The 20761-nt window shown below is 33.6% G+C and overlaps 2 protein-coding genes across 2 annotated transcripts in view; one reads left to right on the top strand and one right to left on the bottom strand.

The window, feature by feature from the left end:
• LOC117344438 (activated CDC42 kinase 1-like) overlaps window positions 1–7405 on the bottom strand; it is a 54559-nt gene extending 47154 nt beyond the window's left edge. Inside the window, exon 1 of the mRNA XM_033907164.1 lies at window positions 7242–7405. The gene's annotated coding sequence lies outside the window, so the exon portion shown is untranslated. The remainder of the gene's footprint in view (window positions 1–7241) is intronic.
• Window positions 7406–16606: 9201 nt separating this feature from the next.
• LOC117344437 lies at window positions 16607–20334 on the top strand. Its single transcript, XM_033907163.1, has 3 exons — window positions 16607–16736; window positions 17905–18200; window positions 18773–20334. Exons 1-3 carry the CDS (start codon window positions 16684–16686, stop codon window positions 19444–19446), a joined length of 1023 nt encoding a protein of 340 aa, XP_033763054.1. The 5' UTR covers window positions 16607–16683; the 3' UTR covers window positions 19447–20334.
• The last annotated feature ends 427 nt before the right edge of the window (window positions 20335–20761 follow it).

Below are 20761 nucleotides of genomic sequence, written 5' to 3'. Positions count from 1 at the left end.
AAATATGTTAATTTTGTATGGTGATCAGCAATATTTGTATTTTTTATTCTTTCAGGCAAGTCTAGAACTCTGAGGAGTCCCTATGATAAGACTTATTATAGAGTGGCTACATGCATATGAAACAAAAGAAAAGCATATATCAAGGACTCAAATATTCAACTCAATTTATGATTATCAACGTTCAGTGAATTTCAAATTCATCAACTTGCAACATGTAACTGACTCCTGAATGCCTGACGATATTGAACACTTGTAACATATTGAACACCAGTCTATACTGAACATTTGTAAAATATTGAACACATAATATGTTGAACACCTGTCTATATCTGTCTAAATTGATGAACAACTCTTTACAGAACCTAAATTGATGAACAACTCTTTACAGAACCTTTGTCTCTACTGAACACTTGAAAATTATTGAACACATTGCGCCTATCTGAACACTTGTAACAAACTGAACACCTTTCTATACTTATAAAATTGTAAAAAAAATTGAATATGTCTCTATACCAAACACATATATAACAAATTGAACACCTGTCTATCTGAACACTTGTAACAACTTCAACACCTGTCTATACTGATCACCTGTCTATAACAAACATGTGTAATACATTGAACACTTATAACATATTGAACACCTGTCTATAATGAACAGCTCTCTATACTGAGACTTGTGACATATTCAACATCTGTCTCTACTAAACACTTGTAACAACTAAAACACCTTTCTATACTGAACACCTATCTATATCAAACACTTTTAATATATTGAACACTTATAACATATTGAAAACACATATTAAACATCTGTCTATACTGAACACTTGTAACATATTGAACAAATGTCTCTTTTGAACACACATATTAAACATCTGTCTATACTGAACACTTGTAACATATTGAACAAATGTCTCTTTTGAACACACATTGAACATCTGTCTATACTGAAAACTTGTAACATATTGAACAAATGTCTCTTTTGAACACATGTACACATATTAAACATCTGTCTACTGAACACTAATTGTATCATATTCAACAGATGTCTTTTAATCTATAATGAACACTCTTTGAGTGCTAAGCATCTAATCCCTTATTATGCTAAAAATACCTGTCTAAGTTGTTAGAAAACTGAACATTTGTAAATATTGAACATACCGTACATATATATGTAAACTCAATTGTTACATGCTTAACATACACCTGTCTCTTTTGAACACTTGTTCAATTTAATGATGAACACATGTTTATAAGGATGTTAACATCTAGATCTGTCGATCTTGAATTCTATGTCATGCACCAGTTGATGAGTCTTTCGTATTAAACAATGTTCAGTGAAGAGCTAGTTCAGAGGTTTTTTTTATTTACTAATTTTTTTTTTCATTGTTTAACTTCCTATCAACAGCTATATTATGTAGAAGACTATACTTGTCAATAATGATATAGAATTTTGTATCAGAATATCAGCATGGCCAGTTTAAACCGCTTTAATTACGGTATTTTGGTCTAAATTGGACCAGTTTAGACCGGTTAGTCAGTTTTCACGTCTTGGTGTAAACCGATGTTCACAAGAATTTTTCATTTTATGATACAATCTATAATTTCTGAATGAATTACCACCAGGAAAAAAAAAACGTATATACACACACTTAGACACCAAATAAAATTTACACAAGATTTATCCTTCTTGAGTTGGAATTAATTCAAGTAATCTGTATCAACAAAACTCTTGATAAAGTATGATGTTATGCAAGGTTGATGTAACACATTTGGTTGAAAAAATGGCAAAAAACATGTAGGCATTTTCTACCACCAGCTGGCTTATTCGAAATTCTGAAATTCGCAGACAAACTTGGTAACCTAAAACTGAAGAGTCGGTATTAAATGTCTGAATGCCTATAAGTGTTTATAAGTTATTCACTGCCAACACATATCAACACTCCAACAGATTTTCTCAGGCTTCTTTCATCATGGTTTCTGTTGAGATCTTTCACATTTAACTTATATGTAATTTATTAAAAAAACAAGGGTTTTTTATCAGTTTTGAATCATATCTGTCTGTAGTCATGAAAAATTGTATAAAGATGGTTTGATAGCCACTGAACTAATGTTTTTAACAGTCTTTTCAGTTGTCATCTATCTAGGATCTTTAGTAAGTTTTCATTTCATATCAGATTTTACAAAACATATGTCTTAGAATTTTTTATTTTTGCGAGCCTTGGCGACTAAAATTAAAACTTGGAGACAAGTTTCATAAAATTTCACATTAAACGAAAAACAATTTAACATACTTTTTATCTCAGAACTAAGAAAATGTACATTTTGACAGGTTTTAAATCTAAAATGTGGAGGAAAATATCATACAGTTGTATTTTGTTGTGACAATTTCAGTTCATGATGTAACATGGAAGTCATCATCCATACATATTATAACATCACAATCAATTTCTGACTGGTGCAGCCAATGAATATAGACTACACTATTAACAGTGATCATGACATGCAACATTATTACCTGGGAGAATTCACTGGATAGCAGGACGATTATGTGGGTATGTGATGACAGTGTGATAGCTAGAGATCCATATGTAGTAGTAATATGTTTGTCCAATGGGTATGTGATGTATGTGACCTCAAAACCACCACCTGATATTCTCAAAAGATGTATCTTGTATTGATTTCAAATATAAGAAAAGCCATTTTCATATAACATTGGGTTAAAGGGAAAATTGGAGGGTGGGGGGGGGGAGGGGGGGGGGGTGAGGGGGGGATCATTTCACCATGGTCATGATGCATTGACCTCCAAACTGCTCCAGCTACCATTCTCGTATTTTCACACGGAATAACCTATACATGTACTTAAAAAAATCATATTCTATTATTTCAAATATAATTTGTTTTTAAATACGAATTTTCGGTTTACAGAAAGGAAAATTGGAGTGGGGCCAATTTATAAGTGGTGAGGGCCGGGGTTCACAATGGTATATATATATTATATATATTGACCCCCCCCCCCCCCCCCCCCCCCCCCCCCCCCCGACACCTGCCCGCCTCCTAATATCTCCTCTACTAGCTAATTAAGTTATCTTCTTCTCAATCAATATTTAAGTATCAATATTTGGATTTATGATTTGTTTATTGAAAATTACACACAGCATGTGAAACAAAATGTTGCAGTGTCTTCAAAAGGGAAGGGGGGGAGGGAGTCACCACATGATTGTCAAAAGTCAAAATATCATACTGCACTGGGGCTCGAACTAGCAACCTTTTGGTCACAAAGTCTTGTGTTCTACCCCAAGACCATGTGCACTGTGCCAGTTGATCATAAATATCCTATAAACATACGTAAATTACAAAATAATAAATATTATACATATACAATATACTGTATATCATAGAGAAAGCCATTATACATATACAAATACTAGTAGATACAAAGATAAAAAGATCACCACAACAATGGTAGTAAAAGAGTACATGATGACAAGGCAATTGCTTGCAAATTGTGAAGAGGATTAAATTTTGGCTGACTAGCTATATATCTATGCACATGTACAGTTGTACTTTTATAAATAGTATTTGATGTAGGTATACATACGTACGAGAGGACAGATATTGATGTAGGTATACATACGTACGAGAGGACAGATATTGATGTACGTATACATACGTACGAGAGGACAGATATTGATGTACGTATACATACGTACGAGAGGACAGATATTGATGTACGTATACATACGTACGAGAGGACAGATATTGATGTACGTATACATACGTACGAGAGGACAGATATTGATGTACGTATACATACGTACGAGAGGACAGATATTGATGTACGTATACATACGTACGAGAGGACAGATATTGATGTACATATACATACGTACGAGAGGACAGATATTAAGGATACATAAACGGCTGCAATTTCTGTCCTGTCATCATCATCACACTATTTATATAAGCACATGAAATGCTTATATATGATCATGAGAAGCCAAAAATATCGTCTTAAGGTGATCATGATTGCCTTGTCATCATATATAATACATGATGACAAGGCAATCAAGGCAAGATAACCCAGTGATGAAACCAAGCATCTTTTTGAACTCTGCAGGATGTTGGTTCTTGGAGAATTTCTCCTTAGGGAGAATATTCTCTTCTGATTTTATAAATATAATACATGTACTTTGTTTTAACAGTCAGTACTATCTGTTATCAATATCTATATGTTTATGAGTGACATATATGTTACAGGAAATTCTATAAATCCGAAACTTGATCATGCATATAATGTTTAACTTCCTGTAGGTTTTTGTGTCTGATGAAGAGGAATCTTCTACAAATCCTGTACAAGAATAAACTTAAGTGGTCAAACTACACCATATCAATTATATTTATAAAAGGAATTTAATCCCACTGAAAAATAACTAAAATAACCACTCATAGATTTAAGGTCACATCACAAAAACAATATCTTTATACTGTACTTTAAGACTTACATTTTGGCTGGTCAATGAATCCAGATATCAAATATAAAGCTGAATTATAAAACATTCACAAAAATATCTAACTTATTAATGAGAACTATATATCTAACACATGTCTTATGAACTCTAGATGGGAAACAAAAGTAAAGAAAATCCAAACGACATCTTGTCAGGTGTATATAACCAAAATATTTCTTATAGATAATATATATACGATAAATGATAATAATCAATATATAAATAAAATTCTAATGCTGTAATCTAACTTCTAAGTAGACTTTGTTATTGATATTATCCTGTTTTGTATCAGATAAGCTATAGGATTAAGCTTAAAGACAAAATATTACTATATAATATATATACTAGATCTTATCCACCAGTTGAAATGAAACCACTCACCATGTATCCTTTAGCCCCAAGGGCTGGTCACATATGGCCATACAGTATGATATAGTGAGATAAGGTTTTAATGATCGTTTATAATGATGACATATCAGTGCAAAACAGGAACTCTATTCATAATACAGTACGACTACATGTACATATATAGTATGTATAGATGTGTAGATCTCCCTAAAAAAATGAATAAAAATGATACATGTAGTACATGTACCAGAGGCTAACAGTCATAAAAGCCATACATCCGTTATACACCCCCCACTACAGTACATGTAATATCCTAATAAATCTGGGCATGATAGATTGGTTATAGGCATCAGACTAATACAACCTCAGGCAAATTTCAGTTGTGTGGTTCGATCCATACTCAAGCTAGCATATTGGGTTGTTTGTGTTTCTCTGGAAAGTGATCATGGATCGAGTCTCATAGACAGTGTCCAGTGTTTATTCAACAGTCTCACCATTGTGACCAGAGGACAATTAACGGTTATGCATTATCTCATTCTGATAGCATATTCAGCAAATAACTATGTAGGTCTGCAGAATATTTTTGTTTAATTTAAAATATAGATATCAGATAGTGAGAAAATGTATAACGAACAGATGATGTGTAATAAGCCATATACACTTGTATATATATCCATTAGGCTGTATGAGTTTACAGCTGTTAATGTTAATTTTTTTTACAACAATTGCAAAATAAGTTATATCTTTTATTATTACATCAAATTATATGAATCCCTTTTGTTAGGCTGGATGTTATTGTGCAAGGGGTCTTACTATGGGAGGAAACCAGAGTACCGGGAGGGAATTCGAACCCACCTGGTTGGATAGGTGAACTCATTTGCCTTTCAACAATTTCCACATCCAATCGGGGAATCAAACTCATGACATCTATTGTACACTGTCTGCCAAATTACATCAGTAAATGTTTATTCTAACATGACTTATCCCCCTTTATATAACTGAAATGTAATCTAAATCTTTGAACAATTTCAGTTTCATCACTATTTGATCAGTAATTACTGTTTAAACACAATTATAATAATGATAAATGTTAATACATAATTGCGACATCAATGATCATATTAGCAGTATGTTTCTCATTTAGCTTATTTTTTAAATATTCTCTGAATATTTCAAGTAATTAAGCTTAAATCAAACATTCAGTCTGACTCCCCAGAAATCAGCTATGACTATATATATAGCTACCACCTAAGCCAAATAACATTCCCAATCAGTTGAGAGGGCCACGCACGGCAGCTCAGTCAGTTATAGCACCAGGCCACCCCCCCCCCCCCTTCTCCTTTTCCTCGCCTTATTTGTTCAAGGCATCCCTCTCTCTCTCATCAAATAAATAATAATTCTGATTAGTCACTTTTACTTATTACATTGGTCTTTTCCTTACCAAAAATTGTATATGCCATCATGTGATTACTGTAAATACATCATTATTACGGGAGAAGTCAATCCTAAGTTGGTGAATTTAAAACTTACCGACTAATTAATAATCCCATTGTAATTTTATGTCAATCAAATATGTTTAAACAAAACCAACTACATAACCTCAGGGTAAAGCTCTGAGGTGTATGGTTAACTTTGATGCTCCCTTCCCTAATAAGTTAGTTTACAATAAAATGTTTATAAAGTCTAAAATAATAATATGTGTGTTTCCGCTAATAACATGCGTGAAAAAAATAGCATACAATATTTTTGATTTACCAACTGCGAGCCAACATAAAGCCAAACATTCATGTCTATGAACTATGTATGCATAGAATAGATATTGTTAGTATAAACATTATTGATCAAGCACACAACTGCACACATACTCAATAATTATATAATGTTGTGGAAAGGTAATTCTGTTTAATATTTAACTCAACTAGTCTGCATATCTAAATTATAATGATTAAATATAATATTACACAAGATTGTCAAGAAAGCTTCCCACCTGAATATATTCAGCAGCTTTAACATACTGATATTATATTATACCATGTATATTGTAGGAAACGGGTCGTTAGACCTACTCAGGAAACTGTACATCCAAAATATGAAATATTCATAATCAAGCTGTCATCTGTGTGCATCGGGTGTCTTTCTGTTTTTGAACAGTACATGCGTACGTGGGGTCTTGTTTAAATACCGTCGACCAGTACATAAACATAACAAGTTAAGAAAAGTGTGTACATATCGGCCCATTTGTGACTAATAGCATGAATGGTCAAAAATACACGCATAGTTTATTATGACTAACCATGGGTTTGTTGTCATTTATTTTTGTACGATAACTGGGTCAATCCAGACGGAAATTGGCCAGTACACACGTCAAAATCGACTTACCTGCTGTGTGTTGAAACTGCAAAGGCGTAATAAGCTGCCTACATGCCTACTAACTATGGATTTTGGTCGCTGTTTAAGTGCACCATCCTTGTTTTATCGAAGATTTTTTCGAAAATATGTCGAATTCTTTTCCGCACTTTTCATAACCGGAAGTTGTAGGTGTAAGATAAGTAAACAAAAGAGTCGTGGAATTATTCCGGATGTGCAGTGCGAGTGGTCGCACCTTTTAGCAACACTTGTTGATTATTTTTTATCTTTCTGGAGGGAACGGTCCAAACGGGTATTATATCCTAGATTTTGGCATACTTAAGGGGAAAACCATTGCTTTCTTGATTTATATTCATGGATAATAATTCAAATATCAATTAAAATCCACCCGAGGATAGGTCCAGGACATGGAAATAATTACATCTTAGGTTTTTTTTTTTTATATTATTGCTAATACACGAAACATGCACTTAACCTGAAATGTCTAATGAAATTTATCGAAATAATACAACAAAATTATACACCATTTTAAATCTGATTTACTTAACTGGTCCTGTAAATTATCCAGAATCACAAATACAAACCACAGGCGTCTATTTCTGGGCAGCTTCGCTAGCCAAGGGTGTTCAAAGGTGTTCAATACGTTACTCGGCTTCTGGGTAGTTTTGATTTGAGTTAGGCTAATAATTTTTTTTATAAATACTGACCACAAAGAGACGCATGTGTATAAACTGATTCTACCTATTAGAAATATGAAAACGAATGCTTCAAATTTGATAAAAAGTACAGCATACGAGAAACTTGGATTTAGTAACGAAAAACAATAAGGCAAATGAAGTTTAAGATGTGAAATGTGATGACCAATTATCTAAAAATTAATATGAAAATGATCAATGAAGGGTGGTAACACATATTGTATTATTGTAGAAATATGCATGTTTTCATTGTCTTCTCTATATATGTAAATGCATAAGATGCAAATGAGAGAAGGCGTAGATAAGTTGTTATAACTTGTGCCTAATCCTTTTTTGTATATATACTGTAACTAAATCAAATTAATTCAACGGCTATAAACCATTGTCTTACTTTTGTTTTTTGAAGAGGTCACTCACGGGGTATATGACAAACCAAGTTGTCATTTCTTATGTTGATCAAGTATTTATACATATACTTCAATTTTGTTTTTGTCTGATATTAATCAATTCTATTTATCTATTTTCATATTTAATCGAATTCTATCAGATATTGGCCCACGTGGCATCCCGAAGTGATTTTGATGTTAATTATGTAGGTAATGTGATCTTGTTTTAGATTTTGAATTGAGACACAGAGATTTGGCACAAATTTCCAACCCGCTGTTCATTTTATATATGTATGATACTACATATTTGTGCCTAGTCTCTGTGAGTTTATAGGAGAAAAATACACCGTAAGTGTCAAATGATGCTGACTTACATATACTCAATATAGTGTGTATATCTGGTATGATAAATTATACGATTTTTTTTATTTGTGCTTAGCACCGATAAAAATATCAATACTCTGTCAAACTCTTTAGTTAAATTAATTAGTATGATCAGAGACATATATACATGTCATGATAGCCAACACGGGACCATTAATACCATCTTTATAGGACTGTATGAGGTTAGCTCAACATACGATATACGTCCCGACATTCAACATTAAAATAGTTTATCTTTATAGATAGATATAATAAATATATATATATATTTATCATATAGACCTACATTCTTATTCTTATTTGTCCTCTGTATGTAATTTTACGTAAAGAATTTATCAAAAATACTATTGGAACCGTCCGTCGTCGTATAAACTTGTATAGTTACTAGCAGTACGTAATAGTAAGGAACTTTGTCATTTAGGTAAATATTTACGATCAAGTTTATTATTACGTTCAACGTTTCAAGCTTAATATGTAATATGTATTGTTTAATTACCATGTATTTTCTTCCGGTTACCTCCTGCAAATGACATTATCTGGCACATTTTTTTACTTCATATGTTATGCCTGTCGTCTTCCAATCTTTCAAATTATGAATATGACTTCATACAATTATCTCATATATATTTCACAGCTGTCCGCCATTCTATCAAATTCATTCTTGTCTTGTACAATGTAGGTTATTTTTTCATATTATACTTAACATTTTGTATATCTTTTTGATATTCTTATTGTACATGCACATGCCATTATTCTGTTTTTGCTGTAATACCGATGGGCCGCAAGGCTTAAAGTGAATAAACAATACAATACTTCCATCTTGCCGAGTCACCATGACTTTATATCGTATGACACTAAATTATGACGTCATAAATAAGACATCGAATGATTGCCTCGTCACTGAACCTTTGCCGTGCGAGTCGGCGCTAGCCAAACTTATAGAGCAATTGAAGGATGTTTATATATCCTGATAAGAGTAAAATGGATTATAGTTTAATATGATTTTATTCGCACATAGAGTACTTGCAGAATGATGGAAATAATTACAGCGGTGTCATACAGCTGTTTCGTCCTTATTGAATTCGTCACGGCGGTGATGCAAGGACCAAAATTGTGAGAATCCAGGAGGGAACTCAAGAAAACCAAAATGGATCGTAACTTAATATCTACATGGATGTGCGTTGACCCCATTATTTATTAGTTTCGTAAAATTTGGACATAGAGGAATCATAAAAATTCATAAATGTGTATATGTAATACAAAAATAGAAATGTATCTCCATTGTTTTAAAAACTCGACAGAAAACCAGAAATCTAGGGTATTATCTAGTGACACACAGTCACACACGAAATAATAATATATTACAAGTAAGTCTTCAATTTACCTGTTTTGAAGCTTGGTCTCTTCCGACAGCAAACTACTTCCGACTTCATGGTCCGGGTTTATGTCGGAATGGTTATCGATAACGTCTTTGTCGTCCGACTTTTCGTTTGTCAGAGGTTTTACACCAGCACTAACATTGTCTGGTGAATCGTTTGGTATATCTTCACTGTCCTCGTTTTCTTTTGACTTCATATCTTCATCATTGTCACACGCGTCTGATTTATCATCTTTAGATTTTTCAGTGTTGGGGTCTCGGCCGTTTTTAAATCCAAACTCCCTACACGTATTTACAATATTCGCTATCATGATATCTATCTGTGTAAAAATCGGGCTGTAATTTTCAGATTGGCAAGACAGAGTCACAGTATCAGGAATAATTAAACCTGTGGGGTAAAGGAAAGGCACTTGAAATTACGAACGTTTTGGTTTTCATTCATAAATCCTTCCTATTTAAAAGGCCGAATTAAATTAATCTCAAATCCATTCATTCATAAAAATGAAATCGCTAAATACTAGTAATCACACTTTCATTCATAAGCAACAACGAATAAAGCATTGTTAGGTTTTTGTTGTCCCTCACAATTCCCGTAAAATGATATAAAATCGAGTTGGCTGGGAATAAAAGTAAATATATTCGGTTGATCAAAATCTTCGTTGTATAGTGACAATACTTTTCGAAGAGAACGAAGAATGTATTGAGATGATGTCTTCTACGTTCACTTTTCCTCGTCATTAAGTTAACCATGCTTTAAAAGTTAAAATCACATACTTGTGTATACTTTGTGTTTATAATTTCTGTAACAATCACGTTGTAGAGCACGCTGACCTTGTACAAGTGTCCTTATAGGATATATATATATTTACATTATGCCTACATTGATATGACGTATTAATCAAAAAGGGTAAAACAAAAGATAATTATTGTACTCTATATTTTTGCTGTTATTTTGGTAACCCTTCTCCTGGATACGAAGACACTGTAAAGCTCACCGAAGTATAATGACGAAACACAGGGATACGTGTTATGTTTATATCGACCCCCCATATATTTTATACATACATTACTATTGTAACGTGTCCCTGTGGACGAAACGAAGATTTATCACCTTTGAGCTGGACGGCTCTCGGGGATACAGAAACTGAAACTGAAACTAGGGTTCACAATTGACTCCTAACCAAAGACATCGGATAACCAACATTCGATCCTACACGATGATGGGCCGATAGGTTGGTACATATTTAGCATGTGATGGTAATTAAGATCATCAAAGTGCAATGTACCCTTGATATTGAACTCACTGTCGCTTTCTGTACCCCTGGAATCATGTGGTATACATCTTGGCAAAATCGAAGGCACACAACTGGCTATTTGATGGGTGTCAGGGAAAAAAGCTGACTCATTACTACGTTGGTGCATTTCTTAGGCAGATTTTATATCTACAAAGTAAGTGAATTCAACAATATGATAGCGTCCACAAGATTTGGTTGATATACACCAAATGTTTCAACTAGTCTTTTTGTTTTACCACAAGATGGTGGTGACTGGAGTTTACATTGTACGCTGACAGAACACTGACAATTGTTGTAAAACGAAAGCTGGTAGTAGGCCATACAGGCCGTAAAACATCAGAAGAATGAAAGAATGTAATGAAACCCCAGGAGTATCGAGGATGAGTGTGCAATGTACAATTAAGCAAATAAGTATACGACTCAACACTATTCAATATATTCTCTTGCTCAGCAAATATATCCATGTATTTTATCATATGTCATGTACAATTTTGTATGTATGTAATTCTCTGCAATTCATATGTTTACGAGAAGAAAATACTTGTCATTGTCATTGTCATACAGTAGTGCAGAGGGTTGAGGTATGGACATGGATAAAAAGGGAACAGTTTAAAGTTAAAACATTGTTTACACACAACTAAAAATTACTGTTAATCATAAACCTGTAATCTCTCTTGATCCCTAAATCTCCCCTTCCGGCTTAGCCGGTGGCTATGTAAAATACATTGTACAGTCATGATTGTGCTAAATTTGTGACCCCGACGGAAATCAAACGCTCATGAAACTCTTCTTCTTGACATTCATGTTGCCTTACCTTTTGTTTTGGAATATCACCAGAAAGATGATAGCGCCCTCAGCCCATAAAAATACAATGTGTTACATCATATGTCCAAGTGGCTTTTCCTTTTGTTTTGGAGTCTCCTTGGGTCGAACCTTATTTCTTTCGATGTCCAATTTTGTGCTGGATGGTATCGGGGCTCACACAACTAAACCTTTATATGTTATTACCAAATATTTCAGCTAGAATCTTTAATACTTGAGGTGTAAAACCAGTGACAACTGTCCAGATTCACAGATACGTACATTACGAAAGCTACAAAATGATGTGGGTTTTTTTCCGGTTTAACGGCATATTTAAGTGTCACAGTCTCTAGAAGTTGACAACCGAAAGCTAACAATCAAAACTGATTAACGAAAACGTAAACACCTGAGCGTTATGTCCCTGTGTACATCCGCACACAGACATGGAAAGGAAATATCATTTCATGCATAGCTTCCCTACTTTCAGTTTATAACACCGTTACGTAAAATGTGGTATAAATTGGCTTTTTTAACGCCTAGCGGAGCTTTTATTCATGGTAATGTTTCTGTCTTCCAGATTCCTGGTTTCGTTACCAAAGAATGAGTAAGGAAGTGTGAATATTTCCACGTTAGATCGGTGATAAGTAAATAACCAGTACAATATCTTCCTTTCCAGATGAAAATTATGTAATTTTCCTCACAACTTACAGAACATAGAGTCATATTTGATATTGGATTTGGAAGGGTTTCTCCTAAAAAAGAAATGTTTCAATGGGTATTTAAGTATTGATAGGAATATGTTCTAGTTTCATGCTGGTATGGAAGAAATACTCAATTGTAAGCTGAACGAATACTCGTAGATCAATATGTAAACACAGATATATGTTATCAAAAGGCAGGGTAAAATGGAAACTATGGACAAAAACTGTGCCCCTCTGTTTTCAGACTTGATTCTGATTTATATAGGAAGCTTATTGCATTGAAAAAAGCTTATCAGAACAGGTAAGAGAGGCCCTGCAAAGTCCTTCAATTTTACCTGTACATATATAGGTGTATGGACGATATGTTGAATACCAAAACCTTTATTGATAATGTCGATCGGACGTTCCCTGTAGAACCTGAAATATTGCAACACAACACAGGGACAACTTACAAAATACTAAGCTGGATGATAACCGTAAGGATTTCGACTTACAAATTGTTAAGTTTCCCTTTCTAGAAAGCAACATGCCTACATCCCTACACACGGTGTTGACATGTCCCAGGTGATGCGATATTCAATGGCTTGTTCACATTATTACGATTTTCGTGACAGATGTCACCTTTTGACGGAAAAATCAACGAATTTTTCGAGATATCAAGTTTGATGTAGACCATGGGAAAGTGTTATGGTCGTCATCAGGATCCCACTAGGAAATATTCTATTCACTCATGCGATATCAACCCATACGTGTTTTAAGCTTGTTGATATGCAGAAGACGCTTGCTCTTCCGGAACACATGGCCCTTTTGTCCTTGTACATTTTCAGGAGTCTCCATACAAATTGTTTGTATACATTTTGCCCTCGTTTAATCGATTTTGAGTTTAATGCTGGTTTCGTTATAATGTCATTCTTTGTTGTTTTTAAAAACGTATTGTATACAATAGATTATTTGTATGTATGAGATTATACTCACCCAAACCTGACATCATTGACACGATATAATCATACTTGTCATCTTCCTGGAAGGTGGATACCGATAGCATAACCCTTTTACTATACGGAGTGTCTTTTGCATAGAAATATTTTCTTAACATTTAATTATGTTTAGTTAGCCATGATTTTTGAATAGAAAGGCTTTTGTTTTGGTTAAAGCTTTTTTGAATATCATTCAATACCTAACAACTGTATCTTTATCTTATTCTATACTAGTATAGACTTTTGAGTTCGGTTGATACATGACTTTATTAATCTCGGGAAAAACATATTTTTTTCGGGTTAATAAATCCATATTACGACCGAAATCGAAGGACTATAATACGATAGTAGTACAGTACATTATGTGTAAATTACACTGCTTTATACCAAGCTTTTTTTGTGGGAGACGTGAGCGAGCGGCTTTCCGGTAATGAAGCTTAGATTTCTGACACTAAGAATCTACTATATCATTCTAAGCCTGTTATTTATCATGTTATCTATCGGTATTTAATACCTAAAATCACTTTCAAATACATCCCGTGAACGCCTTAATGAAATGTAGTATATCTTAGTCATTGACATTAAGTAGGCAAATATTTAGCTTTCAGAGGATGGAACTGATTATTTGAGACGCCTCTCCTAAAATGAATCTGGTGCATAAACTCGAGATTATTAGCAGGGCGTATTGACATTTTTTCCACATTTGATACTTTTTTAGTAGTAATATGTTCACTAGTATATATAAACCAAATGTGACCTCGTCAATTGCGCATGGTCCAATGTTGATTATTTTCTAGCAATATGTATTTTAGGGGAAAGGAATATTAGGTGAGTAATATATAGGATATAGAGTAATAGACTGAATATTAGTTTAGTAGCATATTGGCTATAGGCTGGATATTTGATGAGTATCATGAATGTATAGGATATAGGCTGAATATTTGTCGAGCATCATACATATATATGATAAGACTGAATATTTGGCGAGTATCATGAATGTATAGGATATATACTGAATATTTGGTGAATATCATATATGTATAGGATATAGACTGAATATTTGGCGAGCATCATACATATATAGGATCAGACTGAATATTTGGCGAGTATCATGAATGTATAGAATATAGACTGAATATTTGGCGAATATCATACATGTATAGGATATAGACTGAATATTTGATGAATATCATATATGTATAGGATATAGACTGAATATTTGGCGAGCATCATACATATATAGGATATAGACTGAATATTTGGTGAATATCATGAATGTATAGGATATAGACTGAATATTTGGCGAGCATCATACATATATATGATAAGACTGAATATTTGGCGAGTATCATGAATGTATAGGATATATACTGAATATTTGGCGAATATCATACATGTATAGGATATAGACTGAAAATTTGGCGAGTATCATGAATGTATAGAATATAGACTGAATATTTGGCGAGTATCATGAATGTATAGGAAATAGAATGAATATTTGGTGAAAATTATACGTATATGATATAGGCTGAATATTTGGCGAGTATCATGAATGTATAGGATATAGACTGCTTATTTGGCGAATATCATACATGTATATGATATAGACTGAATATTTGGCGAGTATCATGAATGTATAGGATATAGAATGAATATTTGGCGAATATCATACATGTATATGATATAGACTGAATATTTGGCGAGTATCATGAATGTATAGGATATAGACTGAATAGTTGGCGAGTATCATAGATGTTTAGGATATAGACTGAATATTTGGCGAATATCATACATGTACAGGATATAGACTGAATATTTGACAAGTATCATGAATGTATAGGATATAGACTGAAGAGTTGGTGAGTATCATAGATGTTTAGGATATAGACTAAATATTTGACGAGTATCATGAATGTATAGAATATAGACTGAATATTTGGTGAACATTATACGTATAAGATAAAGACTGAATATTTGGCGAGTATCATGAATGTATAGGATATAGACTGAATATTTGGCGAACATTATACATGTATAGGATAAAGACTGAATATTTGGCGAGTATCATAGATGTTTAGGATATAGACTGAATATTTGGTGAGTAACATATTAGATACAGAATGTCTGATATGATTTTTTTTACCATGTGATTTCAGTGTCTTTAAATATCGTCGGCGATAGCCACAGTAGAATTTCTGGTCTATTGGCCCAACAGCAAAGTATCTAGTCATGGTCAAATTGTGAATTACAAAACAAAGTGGGTGTTAGCCGTTTGTTTTTGCATTTATGAATCACTGTAATTAAGCATTTACGGACAGCATGGTTCTTTATGGTGAAAAATTTACAAGCTCTTGACACTTTTTCCTGATATCATAAGGATCACTCTAGCAATGGCATTTGCAGTCTCATCAATACCACTTCCCCTGAAAACTGCATTTGATGTGCATACTGTATATATCATAGTTACCCAGATACATATCACACCAATTTCCATTAGGAAAAAAGTGACAAAGCATTAAAGTTTGAAGGAATGATAATGAGCTAGTAAGTACATTAGCATTGATAACATTGCTATTGGGACTAAAGCAAGTCTAACCCTAATTCTAAATATAGTTCAGGTGTTGTTGCACTGTATTCTGCCAATACACCACATGACACTACTAGAACCATATCTTTAAATAAATATTACATTTTGGTTGTGAAATAACTGTTATCATAAGCTGTCAAGCGGTGTTTCTGATGAGTATAGACATTGTACCAGTGTATATATAAGTATAATATTAAGACACATATTACTGGAGGTATAATATTTAGTTGAGTCAGTCCGAAAGGTAAACATGGCGACTTCTTTACCTAAAGGAACGTCAGCTGATAGCCAAAGTTTTGACAGGTAAGATTTTACAGGTATATGACACAAGATCAATAACAACGTGTGATCCATTTTGTAATATTTTAATTGCAATTTGTTATTGATGATTATACGTAATTATTCATGAAAACATAGGAATAAGGGAAATAACCTATTCATAGACTCTGAAAATCTGTTTGATTAATTTATCGAGTTATTGTCCGAATATTTTTAGTATTTAAATGTCCATCCTATGTATATTTGATTTCCATCTTTATATACCGACAACATATACGGTGAACATGTACATCCCCTTTGAAATGACAAAGGTATTTTTTTTCAAGGTATGAATGCATTGACAAATGTGATTAATGATTTTTTTTAAATACACAATTGTAAGAGATATAAAATCTAACTTTGCATTTTAATACATCATTTTTACTATATAAATACTACATGTATATCATCTATTGTAGTAATATTGTAAACAACAAATATATTCTATAATCAAGGGATAAGATTGTCCTCCTTCGTCATTTGTGTTACTATTTTATCTCATTATCATCACAATGTATTATACGCAGTATGTGTTGTTGATCCGAAGGTAAAGATTTGAATTTCCACTCGTAGTTCTACTGTGTTGAATACTATAATTAATTATTATATAGGTTATCTTAGTAGAACCTTTCCGTCTGTTTCCCACTTGTGTCAATTTCCCTGCAACCCTCTGGCAAACATACATATGGAGTATCATATCTTAGTCTTCACACTTCCAGCCTCATTGTTCACGTAATTTGGGATTACAGAACTCTCAACCACCGAACTGGTTGTAACATGTATAGTAGTTAGCTACCTCTAAAATAAACAAGATATATTTAATTAGGTTACGTACTGGATAAATATTGCTCCATGAAAAATGACAACGTGGCTTTCCATACATATCACAAACGTCTTCCGGTCTTCCGGTGTTGCGTTTCTCGATTCCTGTTCATATTCATATTGCCTACGTGTTTCTTTTGTCTCACAAAATTGTTGTATTCATATATTTACGATTTTATTAGTTTCAAAGCGGTAAATCGACAAAAGGTCTGCATTTTACATGTATAACAACTTTAATGTATAATGGTTTTTATATTCAATAATTGTCATACGATGGCCGCGCCATGTTTCAACAAAAGAATACAAAGGGATTTATCATTTCATTATTCAGGGACACTGTCGTGAAAGAGCTGAAAGAGAATGGATATGCCGTAGTAAAGAACGTTTTTACGCCTGAACAGTGTGATGAATACATTCAGCAGTACAGATCTTGGATGAAAAAGTTTGACCGTGCAGGCATCGAATGTTCACATAAACATTCAATAATCCAGTCTTACAGAACAGGCCATTTTGCGGCAACATGGGCGGTTAGGCTTAAAGCGAAGCCAGTGTTCGCAAAGATATGGAAAACAGAGAAACTACTCTCCAGTGCGGATGCCGTAGCTATATCTAAACCTCCAGAAGAAGGTATGTCAACAAAAACAACCACAGGATACAGACATGAGATCGTAATTCTAATTCAAAATCGATAAAACGAGGGGAAATATCACAGGCGCCTGCCTCTGGTTAGTATTAATACTCCCCTGTTGATATAGTATGAGTAATAGCTATTGTTTTGTTCTATTAATACTAACCAGAAGCAGAAGCCTGTGAAAATATGGACGAAATAAGATGCATGTAAAAACTGTTGGAAACGTACCAAAATTAAGAATAGTGAGCGAGTTTTCTGCTTAATGAATTTCGGGGCTAGGTAAAATTCATGTTATGTAACGTTCTCAATGTGAAAGCCAAGGTGGTGACAACAAAACACCATCATATCAACGAGCATTGTGCATGTCAAACTGAATATCACACAAGTAGACCATTTCGTAATGAGATCATGATGTTCCGAACTCCCGAATGGACTTCATCACTTTTGATCTCTCGAACCATGTTTTGCATTTTTATTAAACAATAAACATTATGCATTCTTTGTTTCAAAATATGTGTATATCTTTAATTATGACCTTAGTCATCAATACGATTTTACTTTTTTTCAGGAAGTGATGATTTCGCCAATCCAAATCGTGAATGGCTACATCTAGACCAAGCTGTACATAGGGAGGGCCTCCACGCCTTCCAGGGCGGGGTCAATTTAGAGGAGAGCACTGACACAGATCACTGCTTCCGGGTCATGGCAGGGTCACATGTATATCACAAGGAATTCTACCGAACATTTCCGAACGCTGCCGAAAAATCACGACGGATAGAACACTATAAGCTCAACGACGTTGAGAAAGATTGGTATAGTAAAAGAGGATGTAAACGGACAAAAGTTCCGGTTCCGAAAGGTGGTATGGTTTTGTGGGATTCCCGAACGGTTCATGACAATATCAAACCAGAATACGGTCGGCCAAACAAAGACAGGTGGCGTTTTGTAGTGTTTGTGTCTATGACCCCAGCGATTTGGGCATTTCCAGAAGACTTGGCGAAAAAGAGGGACGCCTATGAAAATCTGCTGACAACATCTCATTGGTCATCACAGGGCGTGAGAGCATTCAAGGAATACAACCCTCAAAAAGATGATCCAAAATATACTATCCTAACACAGCCTGACATTGCGAAAACAAGGGAAGCTAGGCTTTTACTCGGAATAGAAGAGTATGATTTTGAGGATGGTGAGCCGAATGGCCCAAAGACACCAACATGGCAAGACTATAACGAACGTGTATAGGAACATCATAGATTGCCTATTCGGCTTCAATTCAGAAAGAATGTAGAAATTTAGCATAAAAGGAATAGACATATCTAAATAAAATTCGATTGGCCAACTTCACTGATTATTTTGGACATCGTGACAATATAAGTATCTGATACAATGTGGAGTGTACAAGCATTAAAATACACTGATACACTATAATAGCTGCCTGATGGTGCTCCCTGTGTTCATGTCATTATGATATTTGACTTTGAAACAGTTCTCGTGCTCAAATACTTTTAGTGTTAAATGATGAGATGAGGATGAGATTTTGATGATTGTATGATGATGATGACCATGATGATGATGAGAATGATGATGATATTATGATGATAAGATTATGATGATAAGGTTGTGATGATTAGTATGATGATGAGAATATGATGTGATGAAGATACTATGATGATTAGTTTGATAATGAGATGATTATGATATTATGATTATAATGTTGATACTGATGATGATGAGAGATCATGATGACTGTATGATTATGAGATAATGAAGATAATTAGTAGGATGATGATATTATGAAGATAGGATTATGATGATGAGATGATGATGATGATGATGATGATGATGATGATGATATTATGAAGATTAGTTTGATGATAAGATGATGGTTATGATTAGTTTGATAATGTGATGATGATATTATGATGAGATTATGAAGAGATGATGATAATGATGATGATATTATGATTATGGTTATTATTATGATGATGATGATGAAAGACCTAGTTTGTGATGATGGTGAAGATGATTGTATAAAAAACATACCTATTGGAATTGATGTATGTATGTGTGTGTGATTATTAATGTATTTATGTATTAAAAATGCCTTAAAAATTAAAAATTAAAAAAAAACCAAAAACCAAAAACAAAAGTTGTGTCCTTCAGCTCAAATTTTCTCCAGGGTAGCCATTTTGAAAATGGGTGAATTTCGCAGTAAAAATTCTCAAAAATCTGAAATGTTTACCTGTTAATTATTATTACCTGAACTTTGGGGAAAAAAATCAATCGGACTTACGAAATTTATATCAACATTTCTTATTGATAGTTACCTATCAGGCTACATATCTATTTTCTTACTTCATAACATACTTGCGAATCAGTGACTGTCAGACATTTTATTCTTGCCTCAACTTTTCTATACACGGGGGATGTTTCAAAAATCTATTTTTTTCAATTGGTTGGTTGTTCCCTATAAGCATTGCTTGACGTGCCAAAACACATACATGTATTTACACTTGGGGAGAACCTGATACAATGATTATCAGTTAATGGGATTTCC

This window comes from Pecten maximus, chromosome 16, assembly GCF_902652985.1.
Source record: "Pecten maximus chromosome 16, xPecMax1.1, whole genome shotgun sequence".
Taxonomy (NCBI): Eukaryota; Metazoa; Mollusca; class Bivalvia; order Pectinida; family Pectinidae; genus Pecten; species Pecten maximus.
Note: the sequence above shows the minus strand (reverse complement) of the source record. Positions and strands in the feature narration are given on the sequence as shown.

Coding starts and splice junctions, on each gene's coding strand:
- LOC117344437 (XM_033907163.1), top strand. CDS start 16,684: ATGGCGACTTCTTTACCTAAAGGAACGTCAGCTGATAGCCAAAGTTTT. Junction 16,737..17,904: donor GATAGCCAAAGTTTTGACAG/GTAAGATTTTAC, acceptor TTCATTATTCAG/GGACACTGTCGTGAAAGAGC. Junction 18,201..18,772: donor ATCTAAACCTCCAGAAGAAG/GTATGTCAACAA, acceptor ACTTTTTTTCAG/GAAGTGATGATTTCGCCAAT.